Source organism: Malaya genurostris, chromosome 2 (assembly GCF_030247185.1).
Source record: "Malaya genurostris strain Urasoe2022 chromosome 2, Malgen_1.1, whole genome shotgun sequence".
In the NCBI taxonomy this organism is placed as follows: Eukaryota; Metazoa; Arthropoda; class Insecta; order Diptera; family Culicidae; genus Malaya; species Malaya genurostris.
The window spans coordinates 206118681-206143675 of NC_080571.1; the positions used below are offsets into that span (position 1 = coordinate 206118681).

Sequence of the window (24995 nt, forward strand, 5' to 3'; positions counted from 1 at the left end):
ATAGTAACGATCGCGGTGTCATCTGCAAGTATTTGCCACGCTGATTGATCAAATTTTACGCACAGTTTATATGTGTGGTAATACCCAGTGGATTTTGTAGACTTTTTTTTGTTTCGTTTGTAGACGCTTCAACCTTAAGGTCATTCGTTTCTCCAGATCAAAAAAATATTTTGAATGTGAATTCGTCGTCCACTCGGATTGGGTTTGGAATTCATGCCGAACTGATCCTGTGTATTCTTACTGGGTGCGTAACCAAATCGCCTTTTATCATGCGAAAATGTAGCAGAAGCTTTTGAGCTAAACTTCGCATTTAGCTTTATTAGAGGCAACAACCACATCGACGAGCGACTAATCTTTACTCAACAGGTGGCGTTTTAACAAACTTTGAACGTACCCTCTACATGCTTCAGCATATCAAATTCACAGCATATTACTAGTCAAACAAAGCTAGAACTGTCCAGAAACTTCGATCAGTCAGTCTACCTCATTCAGTTGTTCGGTTAGAGTCGCCGAGGTACAAGCTTGAACGTTTAGCTGTTGTCCGTGAATATTGATGAAAATAACATCAAATTTATTGCAAGAAAAGTGTAACTAATACAATTATTAGTGAACAGCAAACTTCTGATTTCTGTGAGTAATGTACTATTTTTGTGTTACTACAAAACTATCCAAGCTGAAAGTTAGAAGCTATATTTCCATCAATACAACAGTTTATTAGTTAACACCATGTAGCAGAGAAAGTTAAATATCTTCTAAGTGATAAAGTCGTCGATAATAACTAAAATAAATGTATTAACCGGAAATATTCAAGTTCAAGATACTCGTAATCCCATGTCACAGATCAAAAGTTTCTCGTACAAAAGTGTACCTAACCCTACTTTTCAGAACGTCAAATGTCGGAATTTTGCCGAAGGGTGACCAAATGCTTTTATTACCAGTAGTTGAGAGGATCGTACAAGGATTGCGTACCACTGCGCAAATAATTGTTTTGAAGTAATGAAACCATCATATTTAGTATATCAAAATTTTGTTTGCAAACATTTACAATGAGCAATCATACTATTATATTTAATCACTTAATTTAGATACGAAATCTAATGATTAATTATCAGTTTTCTATGAAATACAAGTAATAATTCAACACCAGTCGGAATAGAAAACATTCTTTTTCGGTTACTGTTGTGACTCTCTTAGCGAGTGCTACACTCAGGCAAAATGAGTAGTGAAAATCATAAGGTAAATCTTATGATGCATAAAAAATCACTTAAATTACCATTTCAAAAGATTACTATAAAAAATATACCTCTATTATGATGGTTATAACTCTGCAATATACGTTTCACCTACCACTATTATAGTTTTCAAACAACTTATGAATTCCACAGTATATGAAAGAAGTTATGTTTGTCAAAGAAATTTCGCGCAATGCTCCTAAAAATTTTGTACGAATTTCATGAAAGCTTTTTATTAAAATTCCAATTTTCTTGACTTCATAATGCGGTATTATGACTTGCATACGATATTCTTGTGGCTAAAAACCATATGATATTCCATATATTTTTTGCCTGAGTGTAGGTTATGCGCAATTCTTACAAATGACTATTAACAGATGGGTTCTATATCATAATCAAGAACTTAAAATTAATGATCCTGCGGATACTGATTTCCAAATTTTTCTATTATGAAAATTTTCCTGTAAAAAACTTTTATGTTGAACTTTTATAAACATCTACATTTCATGAATTTATTTGAAACAGCGAATAATTTTCTCATCATATAGATTGGAGAAAAAACTGGAAATTGTATCTTAAATTACATAGCTATGGCAAATAATCCGGAATATGTTGATTTGATCATCGAACGCAATTTATTAACATTCCCGATTCAACTACATTGCGGGTGACGATTGCGTAGCGTGTAGTTTCTTTGACGTTCCTTGCGTTTGCCATCTCTTTTACACTACTGGGTTGGTCTTGCGAATCTGCCAAAATTACCAGAAGACAGCGCATGTTTTCATTCTCGATTGTTCGAATCGGTTCCCTGCATTTTAGTGTGGAAGCATCTAGTTTGAATTCAATACCCTTTTAATTGATATCGGTTATACCATATTGCAGATTCAAAGGTGCATTGACAAACCAACAAGCTGACGTGTGGATTCAAACTAAGGATTCAATTTGCAGTGATCGTCTAATTTCGAAGGAAACTTAAACAAAAATGGCCTCAAAGGAGGAAGATAATCTTCCCGAAAACAAAAAACTGGCACGCAAAGCTAAAGAACAAGGAAACGATGCATATAAGAAAAAAGATTTTTCGGCTGCTTTGAATCACTACAATGCTGCTCTCCAACACGATCCTACGGATATCACATTCCATAACAACATTGCCGCAGTATATTTCGAACAAAAGGAGTTTCAGAAGTGTATTGCCGAATGTGAGAAAGCGGTTGAGGTAGGTCGAGAGAATCGAGCGGATTACAAATTGATAGCAAAGGCTTTCACACGAATTGGTAATTCTTATCGGAAACTAGAAGATCATAAATCTGCCAAAACGTATTTCGAGAAGAGTCTTTCCGAGTACAGAACACCGGAAGTCAAAGCACTACTTAGCGATACGGAGAAGAAAATTAAGGAAATGGAGAGACTGGCGTATATTGACCCTGCAAAGGCTGAAGAAGAGAAGGAGAAAGGTAATGATTTCTTCAAAAAGGGCGATTACAGCACAGCCGTTAAACACTACACCGAAGCGATTAGTCGCAATCCTGACGATGCCAAGTTGTACAGCAACCGAGCGGCATGCTACACTAAACTTGCTGCGTTTGATCTAGGCCTTAAAGATTGTGAAATGTGTTGCAAACTAGATGAAACCTTCATCAAGGGTTGGATTCGCAAGGGAAAAATTCTACAGGTAATGCAAAAATCCTCGGAAGCGCTTACCGCGTATCAGAAAGCACTGGAAATTGACCCTGCTAATGCGGAAGCACTAGAAGGTTACCGAGCTTGTACGATGGCCGTACACGCGGATCCCAAGGAAGTCTGGAAGAAGGCAATGCACGATCCCGAAGTGCAGCAAATCTTGAAAGATCCGGCCATGCGAGTTATCCTCGAGCAGATGCAAAATGACCCCAAAGCTGTTCAAGAGTGAGTATATAATTATATTTTAATGTTGAAATTGTAATTGTTTTGTTGTTCTAGGCACCTGAAAAATCCGCAAGTAGCATCTAAAATCCAGAAATTGTTGGAATCGGGTATCATCCAAATTTATTAAAATAAAACTACTGCGGATGACGTTCGCCTGAAAAGTGTTCAACAAATGACAGTCAACGCATAAAAAGGAACTTTCTGGCATACTAGTGCGAAGGAATACGAAAATTAGTGCTACACTTAAGCGTTTCTTATTTTACTTCCCTATTTTTTTTTCTAATATATCATCGGCAACCAATTGCAAAAGGAACGTTTAATCATTAGCAGAGGAGCAGCATCGAATAACTAATTAACAGTATATTCAGCCAGTAAAAGAAATTGGCCGAATGATAATAAATTTCAGTGATGTAAAAACTTGCTTAGGTGAAACAAAACAGTTGCTCTATCACTTTTGTGGACACAGCGGAGTAGTTAAAAACTAGCCAGGACACCGTTGCAGTAACAATTGAAATAAAGCTAGGATTATGAACTAATGAAGTGGGATTTTCAAAGCATCAAAGTGTATGGGTTTTCTTTACTATTTCCGAATGCCAAATTTTTCCATCATTTCAAAAACCCTTGATAATTTTATTTTTCGAGCACCGAGCATAAATTCTTTAACTTTTAAATGTGCATTGTTTTAAAACATCATTTAGGCGTTTGATTCAGCTATATCGAAAAATTACTTCAAATGCGTTCGAACTTCCATTGGAATGCTTGCCGCACTATACTGACCAAATATTTAAGATTGTTTTAGTTGATGAAGTAATCGTCAATTTATTGTCAGATTAAACGAAGTTGTTTTTTGGGGATGTAAACCCGACCTGATATCCATCTTGAAATAGGTTTAATCGTCTATAAGAAGATATTTTTTCTACTCCATGATTGAATCAGAACCTTATAATACAACTTATTGTGCATGTTTCTGACACTAGGTTCAGTTATATCGAATGTTTGTTAATCTTCTAACCAACAAACAGAAAATATGTTTTTTATACATGCAAAAAACTTTAGTCCAGGACTCAGGGATGTGTTAACTCTATATAACTTCGATGACCCATTTCTTATATAGAGTAAATCGTGTTCCTAAGTCGCCGCCCCATCGACCAGAAAGTCTTTCGATATCTTGAAAATGTCAATCAATCGACGCGTATTTGGTATATGTTCTTCAGTTTTGTATAAGCAACATTTTATAATCTCCAGTTTGCATTCAATGTCCCAATTCTTGCCAATCGTATTAAACTTGGGAATGAATCCTTCCAGAAAGTATTCGAATTGAAATGTTTTTATTTCTTCGTGAACGTAATGGTTGAGTTTTTGGTAATATTAACAATTACCAATGGAGAAAGACTACGTCTTCTGAGTGGTGGGTGTTGTAGCATATCTTGACATCATCAGCAAACGATAGACAAAGACACTCACAGTTAACATCGTTGAAGTACAGTAAACATAATAAAAGCCCGAAATTGCTTCCTCTTCGGAGACGTGATCGTCGATTTTGACGACATTTTCTGATGTATGATTGTAGCCAACGAAGAATGTTACTGTTCTGTTCTTACAAGCCAGTCGGCGTATGTTCAAGTCCCGACCTGGAAGATTTCTTAATGTCAGTAGAACTGTAACACCAGCCACACAATGGTACGCTATGAATCGGCGGCGAAGTCTGCTGAATCGGAATGGCAAATTCCAAAAAAGGAATGTAATACCAAGGATTTGCTTCTACGAACTAACACGCTCTCCAAGTTTCGTTATCGAAGGTATTACCCGAATTATTTCCTCTGTTCATTTTTTTGCTTCCACAAAGGATTAGATCTACACATACCGACTGCATGAGTCGTTTTCCATTATGTCTAGTGTGCCGGCTGGATCACTCTTGTACAAAATAAGCTTAGCTCATTACTCATCGAAAATTTTGTCCTAGTCGATATGCATCAGAAAATCAATAATATTACTGAAGTTGGCTAGTATGCACTCAGAGGGAGGCTCTGGCCCCTCCCGAAATCAGAAACAGAAATAAAAAAAATGGTTGTTAAATAATATATTATGGGGCTGTTGATCCTGCAGATCGCACCGTGAGATAGAGGATTTGAGAGTTCCGTGATGGTCGAAACTCTACTGCCGAGAAAGCACGCAGCGGCAGGCCTCACGAAACGGTTACACAGAACAGTTTCAAAACTACATAAAATGGAGGCTAAACTGGTGAAAAATAAACGACAATAATAATAATACATAAAATTGTACTGGATGACCAAACGATAAAGTTTGCGAGCTTGCCAAAGTTAGGCAAGATTCTTCAGATGAGGAAGATATCTTGCCGCTAGTTCCCGCACATACTTTTTTAGGACTAAAAAGACGAACGCTAGCGAACTTGGAATACATGTTTGGGTTTGATCCATTATTATACTCCAGAAAACAGAATGATTACCCATCAATGAACTGTCGTACTTCGAGGCGGCAGAGTGCCTGGAAGGAAGGCCTAATGGGTGGGAAAAACAATGATGTCGGTTTTCTAAGATTGTCATAGTATACTTTTGAAGGACTATCTGAAAACAGAAAAAATGCAAGTATTAAGGTGCATTAATGGAGCTATCAAAGACCGAAATCGCTATGAAATGGCATTACATGGAGCACATGAGCATCGCAGCCATACACGGCCACAAATCCATTACGTATTACCACGATTAGGAAATCATGAAAAATGTCTTCTCGTAAAATAGTGCCTTTAACTGATAATTTTATGAACAAATTGATTCATATCATGATCAATAACTCATCTCCCATAAAAATTTTGACGATTTAAATCATTTTAATCATAATATTATTAATAATAGGTATGATCTGTTTCTGAATACATGTTTCATGATTTTCGTGATTTCTTAATCATGGTACTGGCAATAGATTTTTATCCTTACTTGCCCATCCACTTTGTTCGCCTGATTTTGCTTCCTCAAACTATTATCTGTTCCCAAATCTCACCATCTTTGAGAAATCGATTTGTGTTTCGTCTTAGAATTTTCGGACCACTACTTCTGGAACCGAATACCAAAACCAGTATAGTCAAAAAAATTTGTACGGTCATCAACTAATATGACGTACGAATTTAGAAGATTTTTACCGCAAATCGGAGAAAGTGAGTTATCTCGGACCACTTCTCAAAATCTATCACATCATCACAAGTCTTGTGGATTGTTGTGCTCTAGAAATGAGCATGTGTGACAGAAATGGCATGACAGTAACAAGTTTTATTTAAATACTCAATAATGATAGTTCCTGTTCCAGTTTACAGTGCCTATTAAAAACACCGCTAAAAGGCGCACCGAGTATTAGGTGCATAAGCAATCTTTAGTTACATTATTTTTTTTATCTGAGGGCCCCTCCCGAAACGAAATCCTAGGTACTGGCCTGGCCATGTGATATTCTGTGTGCACACAAAATTTTTAAATTATTGTGATATATTATTTTGTGCACATAATATTATTACTACAGATCATTAAGTTTTGCAATATAAAAATATTTTTATAAAGTGAACAGGAAGATTAGAGCAACTAAAAAGCAACCAATTAAGCAAGTTTAGTTTCACTTCCGAATGTTGTGATACTATCACAAATGTTTTCCTTACTATTCCAGTAATAACTAATATTCGGAAGTGCTAAAGTACAGCACATTTTACATTGTAGTAAATTAGTTTTAAAATTTTAGTAACTTAGTTAAGAAATATGAACGATTACGGAGACGAATTACGGGGATAACAGAAAAATTTGTTATATCAAAAGATATTTCTAGCAAATTTTCAAATATTCAGTTGCCAAAATATTGAGAGGGCATGGCCACTCCAATAAATCTTTTGAAGGGGCAAAAAGTTGCCCCATAGTTGCTGCCCCTGCTCCTTATTGTAGTTATTCACTTTAATGATAAAAACCCGTCCTTAGGTTTGCACATTTACACTTTTTCCATACATTCAGCACTCGTCTACACAACTTGAACGCTAAACTAGTCATATTCCAACCCATTGTAGCTACAACATAACTCAGGATATCACAGTTTCTATCAAAAGGATTGTCGCTAATGTCGGGTTGGTCTTGAACAAAACAACATCTGCATCTGTCATGTTCGATGGAATTACAAATAACGACAGGTCTCGATTGTCACAGAAAGTGGAAAGTGCGGAATCACGAAACAATAATCCATAGGAAGCAGTCTGCCATTTTATACTGGGAAATTAATAGAAGAAATTTCACGCTTTATTTAATTGGTAATAAGATCGAGTGATATGACGAAAGCGAATATATGTTTCTGATGTTACTCGGATTGCAGGAGCAGCAAAGCACTTTTTATACCTCATTGCCTATGAGGTACTCTCCTCAATTCTTTGTCGGTTTCTATCACCAGTAACTAAATAGAGGGCATTGCCAAGAGGGATTTGAGGGCACCAGGTACTCAAGAAGTGACGCGAATACAACGTAAAACAGGTGTACTAGTCAATAATGCAGTTTTTTTTAATGTAAACACATGTTGATTGTAAGTAATAGGTTGAAGATAAGTATTTCAAAGTAGTTGTCTTCGAAAGCTATACATTTTTTCCATCTTTCCACCAACTCATGAATACCACGTCGAAAGAACTGTTTATTTTTTAAAGCGATCAACCCGTAAAGCTATTTTTCACACCTATATAACTAGTGTAGTGCTACTCAATGCGTGATACATCAAAGAAAACAAATCAAGTCGTCGGAAGGAGTCATGTAGTAGGGTGGGTAGGGCAAATGTTTTTATCTGAGTTAAGGACCAAGAGTAAACCAAGTTAATTTGTGTTGGTAGTTTTTGTATTACGTACATTTTATTTGGTACGTATGTCATAGATCTATGTATTCATACTTTATGATAAAAAAAGAAAGGAATTTTATTAAAAAACGCAAAATTTCAATTTTTAATGAATTTCTTTATTATCGCCTTCAAAGTACTCTCCTCCTGCGGCAATACATGCATGCCAACGCTGGAATTTTCCATACAAGTTTTATAGGCCGCCGAAGGTATGGCCTTTAGTTCACGCAGCGAATTCTCTTTTGTGGTCTCTATGGTCTCAAAACGCGTTCCCCGCACCGGCAATTTGAGTCTGGGGAAGAGGAAAAAGTCACACGGGGCCACATCTGGAGAGTACAGTGCTTGGTTGATGATATTGGTTGAGTTTTTGGCCAATAACTGCGACACAACCAACAATCAACACGACGCTGTTTTTGAATGAAATTCAGCTTTTTTGGCACCAGCCGAGAAGCGACGCGTTTCAAACCCAAAACATCAGTTAAAATGTGTTCGGCTGATCCATAAGAGATGCCCAACAACACAGCAATCTCTCTAATCGGTACAGAACGATTTTTCAACACGATTTGCTTCACCGATTCAATGTTGTCTTCAGTAACAAATGTTGTTGGGCGACCAGGGATCTCATCATGATCCAAGCTTGTACGACCACCTTTGAAGCGTTTATACCACTCATATGCCTGTGTTTTTCCTAGACACGATTCACCAAAGGCCTTTTCTAACATTTTCAACGTTTCGGAACACTTGAATCCATTTGCAACACAAAATTTGATGCACGCATGTTGTTCTAAATTTTCATCCATTATAAAAATCGCCACATGAAAATTTTTCAACTTCTTTGTATAGACGCCAAACAAAAACTAATCGTACGATATGCGTCAAAGTTTGACAGAATGTGTATAAAAGTGTCGCCAACGTTGAGAGAATAAAAGTTTACCGATTGGACAAGCGCGGCTTACATTTTATCAATGCAGATTTCAATTCCTTAATAAAAAAGTTAGCAACATTGCTGCAATGGATTTGTGTTAGATTGCACTACACTAAATGAACAAAACTAAATATTTTCTGTTACAAAAGCAGTTTTCCGGAAAAATAAATAGTTTTACGACAACATTCCATATCCATTGCCTTTCGCGTGTTAAATTAAAGGTTCATTTTTTGCGGGTTTACTTATAGAAGGTACGTAAATCTTAATATCGTAATAAAATCAGGAAAAGAAGCGCCGGAATTTGTTTTTACGCACACATTGTTGACTCTACTCATACGCTTGCAAAGAGTCTTGCTCCTTAAGAAAACTGAGTCTCAGTTAAGTTTTAACCGCTTTTGCTGTGTGTGAGGGGACATTGTTGTGCTGCAAAATGGCTTTCAAATGCCTTGTGGAACATTCTAGTCATTTTTAGAGCAAAGCTTTATTTAATTTCCTCTTTTACTTTTGGTTAGTTTTTACAGTTTCCGCTGGTTTGAAAAGCTCGTAGTACAAGACACCTTTTTGATCACACCAAATACACAGTATAATTTAATGTTGATGATTGACCAGAGCCGATCCATGATTTTTCGAACAATAGCACAATAGTTTGAGGCAATCATAACACAACGAATGGATATACTTACGAAGATAAATTCAACAGAAAGTTGATTGTAATTCTAACTGTAGTAGTTCGTAATATGTAAATAGCACCTTTTCAGTCGGCTTAAATGATACGGTAAAAAGATATAAACCTCGAATGAGTTGCCAGATTTCAGTCGCTATAAAAGCACTCGACTTAATTGAATAAACTCTCTTTGTAAAACGTCAGTCATCGACAGCGATGTCAGATCTACGGAAATTTCCGTAGATCTACGGATTCGAACATTTTCTACGGATCTACGGATCCGTAGACAAAATCTACGGAAATTGGATTTTTTCTACGGAAATTTAAATTTATCAACGGAGATCTACGGAAACTAGTTTTGTCTAACGAGCAAAAAAAAGCTTTTCACCGCGAGAGCTTCCGAGAAAAATGCCAATCTACGGAAATGACACTACTACTATCTGGCATCGCTGGTCATCGACTCAACAGTCAGTTCTCTGCTAAGTATTGAGAAAGCCATCACGTAGATTTCAGTGGCGACGAGAAAAAGTAATTTTTTTATAAAATCCGGGGGATGTTTTTACCCGGTAGTGAGTAAGTGAAAAAGATATATAAAATCCGGGGGTATAATTTTGCCCGGTAGTGCGCTGGTGATAAAATAGAGTTTAAAACGCTTGGTGTGCTGGACATTTTGTTTGCAGGTAAGTCGGTGGCGTCAGTTTTATTTGCCTCTTTTGTAAGCCATTTTGGATTCCATTATACCAGTTGGCAAATTATATTTGAAATTAATTTCTTTTATTTAAAATTTTTAATACAAAGAGGTAGTTTTTTTTTGTTCTGTTGAATTTTATAATTTCGCTAAATTTGTTTGTGATATCTGTAAACGTATTTTATTCACAATTGTATCAAATTCAAAGAAATTATTGTTTGTTCTTTTGTCACCAGGCAGAGCGCGGAAATTTGGCCGCTGCGTTGCGGATTTGTCTGCGTGACCGGCATTGGAGGATTTTGAGCGCAAATTGCTCTGGAAATATTCTGTTTTTTTGATACTGGGAAAAACCGTTCACAAAGCCAGATTTTGGATACACGACAATCTGCTTGTTGGTTGCTGCTGCTGCTGCGGTGCCGTTTTCGCTGCTACCCCGAGCTGAGATATTTTTTTTGAGGAAATTTTTTTTGTCTGGATTGCGCAAAATTTTGTTTAAGATCTCGCTCGGTGATCGTTTGGTGTCAGCTCACAGGCATCAACTCCGTTTGGCGGAAGGAAAGCATCGGTCGAGAGCGTCAGTTATTTTTGACGATTTTCCGCCAGTCCGTCTGAGCAAGCGAAGACGTGAGGATGACGATATCAACCAACACAGCGCAACAAGCAAAATGATGAAGATTTTTTTGGATTCGTTTCGGATTCGTTCATTTTCGATGGATTTGATTCGTCGGAGGAAATCATCGAAACTCGGAAATCACAAGTTCCAGTTGAGGTCGAACATGGCCAGTAGAAGAACTGCTTATCCAGTAATCAAAACTCATTGCCTAACATTAGGCGTTCGAGTAGATTAAAAGTTAAGAAAAAAAGATAAAAATTTTATTTACCAATGAATTCATATTATCAAATTTTGTATATAAAATGAATTGTTTCATTATATAATGTACATAATGTATTAAAAGTTTAGGATTGTATTAATTAACTGAAGAGGGAAGAATTGTAGTAGTTCGTAATATGTAAATAGCACCTTTTCAGTCGGCTTAAATGATACGGTAAAAAGATATAAACATCGAATGAGTTGCCAGTTTTCAGTCGCTATAAAAGCACTCGACTTAATTGAATAAACTCTCTTCGTAAAACGTCAGTCATCGACTCAATAGTCAGTTCTCTGCTAAGTATTGAGAAAGCCATCACGTAGATTTCACTAACGAAATAATAATAGTTCCCTGCTAAATGATTTCGAAGCTCAAGCTATTGAAAACTTCCGTTACTATATTTATAAATATTAAATATTAACTTTCTTTATTCAGGACTTTTGATACTTTTTAAAGTTATAATTCAAACTGTTTCGCATAAATGTCGTAGTAGATAGCATTTCCCCACTTGTTTTTAATACAACTAACATCATTATTAGAATTATAACAGTTGAAACTGCCTAAACGCCATGCAATCAACTATTTGATCGTTCACTTCATTTCTCATTTTAGTGTCGTAACAGTTAACCATTTCGAAGAACTACTAAACTATACCATGGATAAATTTCAACTTCTGTTTTGGATTGCATATATAATAGGGCATGTATCTAGAAAGAATTAAAATATCGACAGTATTGTTTATCCGAACAGATATAACGGACAAGTGGATTGAATTCAAAACACTTCGTTGGTATTTGAATAGCGCAGATTTTGTCATTAAAATATGTAAAATATTCTCTCGCTCGAAGCAACATGAATCAAAAGAGTTACTTCAGCTCAAATTGTACTCCAAAACTCTGCAATACTTCTACACGATTTGACGAAACGAAGATGATAAAAATTATCGGTTGATTACAATGATCAACTTTTAAAGCGCTAGTTTTAGTTATTTGCTATAAAGGTTGTTTTCTATAGAGCGACAAAAGGAAGTAGCAAAAATTTCTCTAAGAACTATCATCACCTTTTAGACGTGTTTTGTAAATAACGAAATGTATGCATTTGAATTGATAAAGCATGCATTGATTGAATCTCAATTCGTTCACTATCTGCTAAATCTATTCTTTTTTGTTAAAACTCTTCTTTTTTTAAGGCCTCAAAGCATTTTTTGCATGAAAGTTAAACTTTTACAACATTTCAACTTGATAAATTTCTTTTCGATATTGTTTGTTTGTTTGTTTCAACGTAGTTCAGTACATGAATGACCTAACGATTTATCTGTTTTGAGTGACATTCTCGAGCGTTGAGTACATTGCGGTTTTCTTAATCGATGCATAACCAACAACCTTCTAAATATATAGCATGATAGATCTGTAACATGAAATAACGTTTTGATTGTTAGTATTTATGTATACGTGAGAAGCACATTGCGTTTTGAGTGTGCAGTTCAAAATCTCGATTAATTCGCAAAATTATACGGCGAATTATAGCCAGTATGCGATGTAAACTGTCAAATTGATCGTTTAAATTTCGAGTGCGAAGTGAAACTGGATTTCGGAACTACGATCGGTTATATTTATGGGCATTTCACCGATTTTTGCTCAGGAAATAGCACATTTCTTAATAACGTTGTGTGTTTTTCTGTTACTTGAACGATGTTTCTAATTAGTCGATTAAGTATTAAATATCTCTAAACTAAAACGTGTTAGACATTATTTTTCTTTGTATTACTGTTGTTCAATTTGTTGCTCTTTGCTCATATGAATGTTTTACACATTACTATTCTTGTTCATTTGTAGGTATGCGTAATTATGGCGACGTGATTCTACTAGTTTTCCATTTCTATTTGGTTAGTGTACTGTAGGGACTTTTTGTTAAAAGCATAACATATAAAACTACAAATGATTTTCAATATGTACATCTTTCAGACCGACTGCTATTTGCCATGAGGGATAGACAAAAAAAACACTAGTTCTAAAAAACACAGTTCATTTAAACTCGCAAGTGTTCTGTAAGATGACATAACTCAAGGTAAATGCAATTTGTACCAGCAAACGGATTTTGAGTTAATGGTCATGGGAGTGGACCGTCAATATTCGAAAATATTGACCAAGTGATTGCAAATTTTCTTATCGCAGCGAAAATTGGTCACATTGATTTCGAGTCTGTGCATTAAAAAAGGTTAATAAGTAGAAAAAATATCGAAGATAATGATTTTAAACAATACGCCAATGATTAAACATTATGCGAAAAGCTCACTCTTTTTCATTTCACATCAAACATATTTAACGAAAATTTCCACTAGTGATAGCGAACAATTTCAAAATCACTTACAGTCAAATTCGTTGATGATTTTTCATAAAGTTGACTAATTAATGAATGGTTCAAATGTTGAATATACCAGTGATGCAAAACCAAAACTCACTGTTTGGAAAGTAGGACCAGTTTCTAAAGCGCTTACTTCCAAGCCACAAGCTTATCAAAAGTTATTGGAAATCATTGAATCATTTATTGTGTAGCACATATCTCTCATTCTACAATGCGTTCAGAGTTAACCATTTTGTGGCTTTGTAGTGCATCAGTCAATTCAGATCTTTACAAACCACGAAGCTAAGCGTAAACAATGATATATCATACATATTTCAAAAGTTCGTGTAGCAACAATGCCAACAAACTTAAGAGTGTTACTATCACTTGTTCGGGTATCTGTTATTTCACTACAACCTGCTACTTTAGTCGATATTTCAAAATCGGATTAGATAATCTGTGAATAACAGATGTAACACATAATATGAGGTTCCCTTCGAATAGTCAGTCGGTCTAAATTAAAAAAAAACATCGACATCAGACGCAAAGGAAAACAAACATCTTCTATTCCCTTGTAAACTAATATATATTATGGAATCTATCACCTCGATTCGGCACATTGGCAATACTCTTGTAACTCTTCTTCACGTCTTATGTATCACACGAAAACCCAACTAATTCAGTTATGTTTTGTATTCATAAAATCATTTTACATACTCTGGCTGTATTCCATCTAACTGATTAAAAAACAGAACCACAAATATACAGATTCATGCGACTGTATACACTACGACGAAAATACCAGAACTTCTGTTTTTTTTTTCAACCAATTCTCTCGATGCTCATTACTGTATCAATGATGAAATCCTGTTCAATGCATGTCCTAATAATGCATTGAAATTATACATCCGCTATCTTTGTTCTTGTTACACTTCAAGCCCCAGCAGATAGATAGCAAGACCAATATTCGCCTTCCGGTATGTTGTTTGTATTGGTATGCATGTCACTGAAATCTGTACACAAATTTGTAATCTACTTAGGATTTACGATAGGAGCACGTGCGCTGCTACGAGACTACTCATAAAAACGGATTGTTCGAGTTGGACACTGCAGTTGTTGCACCTGCGGTCTAAAAAGTAAAAAAATAATCATAATCATAACTCCGAATGCGATATTGTATTGGTTCTCTTACCACAAAAGGGTTCCCAAAGTGCCCGAAGTGATTCAGTGGCTGATGCACGCTACCCACTGCAGCGCTGTTAAACTGTGGTGCTACCTGGGAGCCGATACCGGCCGAACCGTATGCATTGCTGCTCGGTTGGTGGAAGCTATTTGAGAAACCGATTCCGTTAGGTGCATTACCATTGATATAATTTGCATGCGTAAACCCATTTTGGTACGGCGATGTCCCATAGAAACCATTGGTAGTCGTTCCAGTTGACGACGTTGAACCCGGTATGGTCCAGTTGAGGCTCTGTTGTTGTTGCTGATGTTGTTGGTGCTGTTGTGGCTGCTGGAACGGATTTGCTGACTTGAAGGGATTAGCCGTTGATGCTGCAAAGGAAAAAAAATTGTTATTGTTACCACTCAAGCGTCTTTCGAAAGGTCATACTTTGATGAACATCATTGGTATGGTTTCCATTCATAATACTATTACTCGTACCGTTTACAATGTTATTGTTGTTCGTTTCACACTCGAGTTTGATTTCTCGGAGCTGGTCATCCAAATCTTTCAATGCAGCATATCTATCAACGGACGGCGCTGTAGAAATTGAAGCCGTTGCCGACTTTGAGCTGGCTGAAATTGGAACACCTGAAACCAAAAATGATTGTGTTTTATAAGTGTTACATTTGTTACGCTTTCATGCATGCAATTTAAAGAGTCATCGCTCAAACACAAGCAAGCGGAACTACTGTGAATAAACAGCAATAGAAATACAAACTGGAAAAAGAACTAAAATAATATACTATTCTATATTTTCAGAAACATTGAGACATAAATTGTGGTTGTAGCTGACGCGATATGCAAAATTGCAATCGATGAAAATTGATGAAACGATGATTTGTAAAACAGGAAAAAAAAACTGCTCAGGTAGTTACAGCACTTTTAGCAAAGCAAAGAAAAGTTTAAATACTACATTTTAATGAAAAATTTAATCTTGTATATCGACAGACTTGTCATCCTTTTTTTTTTAATGCGCAGAATTGAACAGTTAGTGCTTTAATTTTCCAGGTTAATGTACGATTCAGACGGTCCGCCGCCTTCCCCTGTCACCGTCACCGGAACGTCTGCTTCCGTCAAAATTAGTTTAATACTTTCTTTACCGGAACGTTTAAGGACTACTCACACATATCCGGTCCGGTTCAGTGCCGGCACGACACCGTGCACGGATACTGATATTACTTCATTCGTTTTCTATGCGCGCATTTACACCTATCCGGCACCGTGCCGTTTCAGTGCAGCTCGCCGTCAGTGTAGCGTCCGTCCGGCAAACTCAAATTCGTCGTCACCGATATTTTTTATTTTCACTGAAGTCGGTATGTAATTCCATTGGCTGTGCCGGAAAGGAAACAGCACGGAAACGGAACGGAAGGGTTCCAATAAAAAAAGAACACTGACGGCGCACTGAAGGCACTTTCACTGAACCGTCACGGAACTGAAATGTGTGAATAGTCCTTTACACGCTCCGTCCGTCAAGAAGTTCCGTGACGGTGTCATTACGTGTGAATACTTCCACAAGAATGCATGTAATTAATGTTGACGGTGACGGAGGTTGACTTTGACGGAAGGAGTTGGATCGTCTGAATCGTACATAAGGCTTTGTAAATATGACTGGATTCTATGAACAGCATCTTAAGGACTATTCACACATTTCAGTTTCGTGAAGGTTCAGTGAAAGTGCCTTCAGTGCGCCGTCAGTGTTCTTTTTTTATCGGAACCCTTCCGTTCCGTTTCCGTGCTGTTTCCGTTCCGTCACAGCCAATGGAATGACATACCGACTTCAGTGAAAATAAAAAATATCGGTGACGACGAATTTGAGTTTGCCGGACGGACGCGACACTGACGGCGAGCTGCACTGAAACGGCACTGTGCTGGATAGGTGTGAATGCGCGCAAAGAAAACGAATGAAATAATATAAGCATCCGTGCACGGTGTCGTGCCGGTACTGAACCGGACCGGATATGTGTGAATAGTCCTTTATACAGTGAACTAAAGTGCCTATAACCAGAGTGACGACAGCTGTTCGTTCGGAATGACAGCTTTATTCCAAACGAACAAACGACCTGTCAAATACAATGTGAAGCCAACATTAATGATGAGGTGTCGTCACTCTGGTTATAGGCACTCTACTGTGAACAATTCACCATCACACATTTTATCACATACTATTTCATGAGAAATACATTCGTAAAATTTTACATCGTTTTCATTTTACACAAAATATGCAACCAATTTAGGTTAGATTTAACGAGAGGGAAAAGTTTTACTTATATATTAATATTGGTGTATTCCGACTAATCATTCTTTTATAACAATTGGTTCCATGTCCGACAGCGTATAAGAAAATTGTAAAAATCATGCTGAAAGACTACGCAAAACTGTCTCTAAACTATGTAACATGACTAGAAAGAAAATCCTTTCTAATACGCTGTCGAACATTGACACAATACGTTGGCTTTAGTGTTATAAATGGCTGATTAGCCGAAATTATCAGACTTATAGGTATATATCAAACTTTTGAATTAACTATACATGTTTGAAACGGAGATGGTCTGTTTGGCATGGAACACATTTGGAGACCTTACCAAACTAAGCAAAGAGAGAGTAATAGAGTAACCAAATTTCATGAATATGACATAATGAACTAAATGAACATTATTTGACAGCTATCAGTTGTTTGTTTACATGCTTATTTACACACAATAAACTCAAAATGAGCATGAAAACAAACCACTGGTACCTGTCAAACAACGTTCACCCTGCTCATTTTGTGAGGCCATATTCGTGTAAAACCTAATGGCGATCGTATTAACTGTTAATTCGTCTAAATCAATGAAACTCATTATTTGTTATTATTTTTCCTTTTTTTCTGGAATTTTGTTTATAAGCGTCTAGCGAGAAAAACAAATTGGAAAAAATGTTAACGAATGCAGCAGCTAAATGAAATTTTGCGAACCGCTGAGACGGTAGTCGGTTTTACCAATTAAACAACCTTGCATGTGAACCAAACGAAGAAACAGTCCAATTGAACAGAAGAAACCGAGCATGTTCAGTAGTGCTCGGGTGTCACACAGTTCAATTCATAATCATACCCCTATGACATCCTACCCGCAAGAGATTACTCCTCATATTGCATCACCAGTTTAAACCGCCCTCTTCTGGTTTTGGTTGGGTCTTTCTTTTCAGGCAATTATTCTTATTGTTACACAACTGTGCGTTGTTTTATTACCTGATATAGTCTAATCTAGTTGTCAGTTAAGATAATCGAGTTGAAAGATGACAAACAACATCGCTGTGGCTGTATACACCATGAAAATTAGCTTCGTACTAAACATCACATATTGATGCTTTGTTTAGTGTTTATATGACCAAATAGGGACTAGTCTCGTGGAAGTTTATTATGAGAGAGAATACGCATTATTCAGTCTAAGTGGATCTGAACATGAGACCTTAGAATGGAATCCCTTCGTCCATATGTGGAGATTGTTCGCTTGGTGTGTGTGCGTTTCTACTTACAGCTGAGATACATTGAATCGCATAAAACACGCGAATGGCTTGATCGTGGAGCATTTGGCTTCTGCGAAATTCATTCAATAGATGATTTCAAAACAAGTCAATTTTCTTTGATAAAAGCCGGTAGTTGTATTCATGATCAGAAAGGCAATATTCGATTCGTAGGTGCAACTAAGAGGCATCCATGATATCAATGTTTGTCAAAATAAAAATCGAAATATTAGATTGAAATCGTACGTAAGCATTTATAAAGTAGTAATGGTGTAAATATGACGTTTTCCACTTCTTTTATTCTCTTTAGTTTTTTAATTAATGGAAATTTTATTCAGGCTCACTTGCTTACAAGATTTCCGAGGCCGAATATGCAATTTTTGTTAAACATTTTTTTATTGGATGTTGGATTGGATTTTTTATCTTAGGGCGAGGAGATTACATTTCCAAGTATGAAAACAGTTTACAGTTACTGTTTCAGCTAATCTTCACTATCGTAGTCAGCGATCTTGGTACACACGATTAGAATTCCTCATATTTTAATTGTAATTTTAATATCGGATTTCTTTAATTAAAGTTGATAACTAATCTAATCAATGCTGCATTAAAAATATCAACAAATCTACAGTTAAAACTATTTTCAATATATACGGGCTTACGCACTTTAACAACGCTTTGTTAGATTTAACAAGATACTAAAACAGTACAACGAATGTTGCTGGAATTTATAAGTTTGAATACATCGGCCCCTTTGACATAATTCTGTTTTGAATACAGCCATTTGGCATAAAGTCATTTGGTATAACGGTAGTTTGGCATAACATACCATTTGTCATATTTATTATTGGACTCGCAATATTTTGATTTATTGTGAAATTTCGTTTGTGTTTCGATTGAGTGATGTTTTGCAAGAAAAATCCGAACGAAATATGTGAATTTTATATTCGATCCAAATATTTCGATTGCATTAGGTGAAATAGAATTTTTTTTGAAATTGTATAGTGAATATCTCAATAAATTAGAACAAATTGTATTAGGGAGCATGTTGATCTTTTATACCAAACGACCATTGCAGTACCAAAGATCTGTAAACTTTATGCCAAATGACTGTTATGCCAAATAACCATTATGCCAAATGGTGTGATAGCAAACGGTATTATGCCAGATGACCTTATGCCAAAATAAAAGCAATGACCTATATTTTGTTGTACAAATTCAATGGGCCAGTGACTTTCAGGGATCAATAATTTATTGTGAACTAATTTAAAATTTGCGAATCTGTACAACTTATACCATATTTTTAAAATCAGCAGCCGGTTCGTAACTTATAAGAACTGATTTTTTTTTAATAATTAACTAAAATGAATTTCGGAATTGGTCTTTTTTTTATTAATTAACTAAAAATGAACATCGGTTTAAACATTCTTTCGGTAGACCTAAACCTTATGATCCTTTCGCGATAGAATCGTCTATCTCTGCTGTAAACGGGAACGGGTCATTTCGACGAATGCCATTTCACCGAAAGTAGTTTTACCGAATGCGATTTCACCGAATAGCTCATTCCGCCGAAAGGGTAATTTCGTTAACATTTCATAATTAATAAGAAAACTGCAAATTCGAAATTATCTATTTGTTTTTATGTCTCCTGGATAATTGATGTGGCTCAGTCACATAACCAAAGCCAACATGGTTTGGCGGCAGTAAGTCGCCGAGGCGACACCAGCTAAGTTGGCCGCCGACCCGCCGTCGGAAGCGGCGGACTTTTGCATACACACCTGTAACCTCCTAGTTTGCCCGGTCTATTCAAAGCTAGGTTTCTTTACTTCAATTAGGTCCGAACGAGCGGTAGCGAAGTCGGATAGCACACATACAAAACGATGTGGCGAAGCCGCATTCGATATTTTTTTCATTTACACTCAGTTATCGAGAAATAACGCAAACAATTGCCTGGTAGATACTCTAATAAAATCAACAAGTTTTCTTGGGAATTACTTGGGAAAAAAATAAAAAAGAATAAAATTGTAGGTCAACATTATCATTTTTCATTTGTCTTTATTTTAAATCAATGCCAATCACAATCTAAAGACTATTGAAGAATTCGTCGAAATGACCCTTTCGGCGAAAAGGCATTCGGCGAGATAACCCATTCGGCGAAATGGCATTCGGCGAAATGGCTTTCGGCGAAACGGTTTTCGGCGAAATGACCCTGATCCGCTGTAAACTAAGGTCAACTGTAACACTACATTTATGAATATGACATAAAAAATTATGCGGAGCAATGCAGATTGTAGAGAATGTAATTTTACCATGTTTTTATCCGTTTTTAGGACTTTAATTTGAATAAAGAAAATCATTTCTCCTAATTATTGTGAAACAAGAACGTTGCAATTGTGGCTTTTTCTACATAAGTTATCTAAGAAACACAACAAAACCTATCCATTTGTTAATTTCCAGTTTATTACTTATGAATGTTAATTAATGAAAAAAATTATCGAGGCCATTTTAATTTTTATATTTGAGATCACAGGGATAAAAATTTGAAGCACTGATTGTTTTGTTGTTTATATAGCTTTATTTATACCCGGCTGGTAAAATAATGACATTTAAAATTTTTTGGATCTAATGATCGATGATTTGTGGGGAACGAAGTTTCTGTTCTTTGTTATGATGAAAAATGCAACTAAGGCACATACCTTGACGAATCGAATGATCCAGTTTGTTCAATCGTGATGACTTTGACGTTGAAGACGGGTAGTGTTGTAGGTAATTTCTTATATCAGAGGAATTTGAAGGTTTTGCTTCATGAGCATTCTTACCAAACGCCAAAAATTCTTACTGGATAATCGAGTATGACATAAAAAGCCATTTTTCTGGGTATAAAAGTATTGAAGTTGGAAATTGGATACCGTACCAGTTGAAGTTGGAAAATCAACTAAAAGTCGCAATAAAAGAAAAACGGCAAATCGATAAGGTGTCGTTTTTCATGATAACATCGCAAGAACGCATATTGTGTTAACCGTAAGCCAAAAATAGTTACAGTTTGATTGAGACATTTTACCTCATTCTCCGTCCTCTCCAAACATTGCCCCATCAGATTATTCTTTGTTCCCATCTTTAGGAAATTCTCTCTGTAGCAAATCATTCATAAACTACGTAAAAAAGCATCTGAAACAATATTATGGAAGTAAGTCTCCTCGATTTTGGAAAGAGAACATAAAAAAAGGAAAAAACTTCTGGAACTTCAACTTAAGCTTTTGAAAGTTTGAAAAATAAAATATTCTGAATGGCTATGTTTTGTTAATTTATTTAGAATTTGGTAAAACAATATTGATTGAAAGAATTTTCACGACAATCTTGATAAGAAATAGTGACATTTCATTAGGAGTACCAATTACCAATTAGTACATAGAGTTCATAGTTATTTGTGTTTGGAATCAAGAAAATCTTATTTCGGTTGAGATTGCTTCCAACAACAAATAAAAACAATTCCAATATAATATATCACGCCTTTTTTTTGGGAACGGCCGATAAACCATCCATCAACATTCACTTTGAGGAGTAATTTCGAAAGACTCTGCACTCGCTGAGAGTAAGTCATAATAGTAAACGGCAGAGAAAAGTTTTCTCTTTCGTCTGGTGTTAAATTTAATAGTCTATCTTCCATAGCTCGCTTGCAATTTCTTTCGAAAGTGGAAGTTGACAGGTGGCTTATAGGCCGTTCTCAAAAAAAAAAAACGCGTGATATGTTGACACTACAAAACTACACGGTATACAGTCGAAAACTTACAGACTAGAAAAAGTAATATTTTGTATTTAGTATTTCCATACAAAATGTTACAACACTCATCTAAACCATTTCTAAATTTTTCGTTCGACGTAAAGAAAAAGTATGCGTACTAGCAGGGTACAGGTCACAGTTCGTTCGATTCAAAACGTTCATACATTATTCAACAGCTACAACTAAAATGACAAATCAACAACGGAAAAAGCAGATAATTACGGTACAAGGGTGTAACACAGTAGCATAAACTGGACAAAACTATTAACTCTTAACGGCGTGATTTTTGCTTTTGCTCAGAGGTTCGCTTTATGAAATCCAGCAAGTAGCTCAACGGGCAATAGTAAGCATTTAAGAGTTAATAACAGCATGCTGGTAGCTACACATTCAGGAAAATGAATGATTTGACAATGCCACTTACTCCATCGATTCTGATTTGAGCAATGACGTTGCTGCTGATTTTGCTGTTGTTGATGATGATGATGTCTTACCGAACCCATCGCCGGTTGCTGACTTTGGCCGGCACAACTCAGACTGTTCGCACTGCCGAACATGATGGTTTGCTCATTGGGCGGCCACTGGTTAAAGTTGTTCCAAAGATTCCACGGCACATTACAGTTTTGATTGGTGGTGTAACTAAGACTATTACTTCCGCCATTGGGATAATTATTTTGAAAGCAAATATAACCGTTCGATCGTTGGACATTGGCTCCCGAGTATGGACTAGAAACATACGTGTTGGGTTTGTACTCTCCGAAAGCGGTAAATTGAGTGTTGTTACAAGTTGAAAAATCACCACCAGACACACCTACGGGGACGGAGTCGGTTGAGTTGGTACTATTGTTGTTGTTCAACAGACTGTAATTGTTGATGAATAGGTCGTTATTCATGCTGTTGACACTGGTGGTACTGCTGCTGCTGTTTGTCGTACTGCTGTCGATGCCATTGCTAAAGATGGAGCCACTCAAGTGTTCTATATTTAGCAAGTGACCCAAGCCGGAATATGGAAATGAGCCGCAAAAAAAGCCGAGAGAGAAAGAAAAGATGATTTACTAAATAACCGTGTATGGAATAGGGCTTGTTTGGCAACACTATGATTTGAGATATCTGATCAAATTTCTACATCGACTGAAATTAAGATCAGAGATCGACGATTTACGAAAACCTATGGAATAACTTTTCTTTTATTAAGTTTTTGCAATGGCAGAGTAGAAACATATATTGGAGAAACCAAATGAATGAGAATCTCACAGAAAAGATGATTTTTCGGAAAAAAATACGCTCAGAGACAGGACTCGAACCTGCGTTCTTATGCAATCCATTTCGCCACCCTAAGCCTTGTGATAGACACGGCTCTACCACACGACCGCATTTGTACATCGTACATGTTCTAAATCTTAGACGCTTCACGACGATAACCAACCAGAGACTGGCACAATAAAGAAGACAGCAAGTGATTATAAATATACTCTCCTACCTAGTGCTTGGGCGGAAGAATAGGTATAGAGCGTTAAGACTAGTGTTTGTTGTCTGATGAACAGAAAAGATGTTGGGATATATGATACCGGTCGTGAGGCGGCTAGGATTTAGACCAAGTTCGATATTGCTTTTTTTATTTTTTCATTAACATTTCATTTTATAATTTCGTAGAATTGAGTACATGCAAGTTTAAATCAGAACAAAATTCGTAACAATATCATAGTTACTATCTAGCAACATTTTCTATCTACCGATGGATATAGTTTTCTATCAGATTTTTTGAACAACTCAGTTTATAGAAAATGTATGACATTTTCTGCAAAATAAACATATTGGAAATAACCATTTCACGTAAGATGAATTTCGTGCCAATCCGAACAAATATTCCTAACAATTTCTAAAATTTTTAACTTGTCTCCGAATGCCAAAAGAATCGTTAGAATGAAATAAGAGCTAAAACAGCTTAACCCAACTTCGATTCCCAACTCCCGCACGTAGGGTCAGAAAGTTTTTCTGGTTCGAAGAGGCGAATATAATTCGAATAAAAAAGTAATAACAAATTAGGCTGTTTCCAATACCGAAACAATAGAACAAGAAAATTCAAATGGCGAGTATGGTGATTAAATTAAAAATATATTTAAATGACACAATAAAATAAATCGATGAATAACTACTTTACACAGAAACATATTTTATAATTCAAAGTTTTAATAAATATGAAACCAAATTCGAATTTACCTTGCGTTGTCCCAAATGATTCACTAAAGTTTTTAGAAATTTTGGTTGAAGTTACGAAAATTGTTTTGTGTTTATCCTACATAAATTGTAATAATTGTAATTATAATAGCAAAACAAGCTTTTGAACAAAATTTAATCATTATTTTGCAGTTTATAGCTTTTTATTCGGGACCGTTTCAAGTTTCGAGTAATACGAGTACACTTATTTGCTTAATTAGAATTTGCTTATTTGCTTAATTAGAATCAATATGATCCATACAAAATTATGTTTTTTTTTATAAATCAATTAATTTAAATTAAATTTTAAAATCTATTTATTTTCAGTGTACAACTTAATTTCGATCGTTAATCCTGTTTTCAAATTGACTAATTATGCCCAATAACCTTTTGAAGGATTTGGCATTTCTTCGATTAAATCCATTCGAAAAAAGGTAGAAAATGTTTGGCCCTTTTCATAAACCAGTCGAGATCAGTGCTGTAAAACTTCATTCCATTCAATTGAAATCGAATGTGTGCACACACTGACGATCACTCTACGGCAGTAAACTTCACATTTTAACACACTATCTTCACTGTCGCGGCGAAGCGGTATCATCCCGTCCTTCATTCGTTTCTCTTTCTACCGAATCTCAGTTTAACCACCGTCAGTTTATCTCTTGAAGTAACAAAATATCTCTTATAATTCAATCAGAGAGCGGCCTTCAAGTGAGGTTCGGTATCTTGAACCATCATTCGAATTCAATATAATGGATGAAATCATGATAACTGAAATATCAATTATAAAATAA

At 36.0% G+C, this 24995-nt stretch overlaps 2 protein-coding genes across 10 annotated transcripts in view; one reads left to right on the forward strand and one right to left on the reverse strand.

Annotated features, from left to right (window-relative positions):
* Window positions 1-489: 489 nt before the first annotated feature.
* LOC131427223 (stress-induced-phosphoprotein 1) lies at window positions 490-3699 on the forward strand. 4 transcript variants are annotated; one of them, XM_058590215.1, is made up of 4 exons: window positions 683-823; window positions 886-993; window positions 2115-3137; window positions 3192-3699. In XM_058590215.1, the coding sequence occupies exons 3-4, from the start codon at window positions 2215-2217 to the stop codon at window positions 3262-3264; spliced, it is 996 nt and encodes a 331-aa protein (XP_058446198.1). In that variant the 5' UTR covers window positions 683-823; window positions 886-993; window positions 2115-2214; the 3' UTR covers window positions 3265-3699. The 4 variants fall into 4 exon arrangements, with proteins under 4 accessions (XP_058446194.1, XP_058446198.1, XP_058446197.1 ...); XM_058590211.1 differs by lacking the exons at window positions 683-823; window positions 886-993 and adding an exon at window positions 490-630; XM_058590214.1 differs by having other exon boundaries at window positions 694-993.
* A 7840-nt stretch (window positions 3700-11539) lies between these two features.
* The window catches only part of LOC131427229 (arf-GAP domain and FG repeat-containing protein 1), a 184356-nt gene continuing 170900 nt past the window's right edge, over window positions 11540-24995 (reverse strand). For 4 of the 6 annotated variants that reach the window (XM_058590228.1, XM_058590224.1, XM_058590227.1 and 1 more), the window contains exons 5-8: window positions 22412-22963; window positions 15099-15299; window positions 14679-15040; window positions 11540-14615 (exon numbers count right to left, since the gene is read on the reverse strand). In XM_058590228.1, coding sequence (XP_058446211.1) covers window positions 14565-14615; window positions 14679-15040; window positions 15099-15299; window positions 22412-22963 — 1166 coding nt within the window. In that variant the 3' untranslated portion in view covers window positions 11540-14564. The remainder of the gene's footprint in view (window positions 14616-14678; window positions 15041-15098; window positions 15300-22411; window positions 22964-24995) is intronic. The other 2 variants (XM_058590229.1, XM_058590230.1) reach the window with 2 other exon arrangements.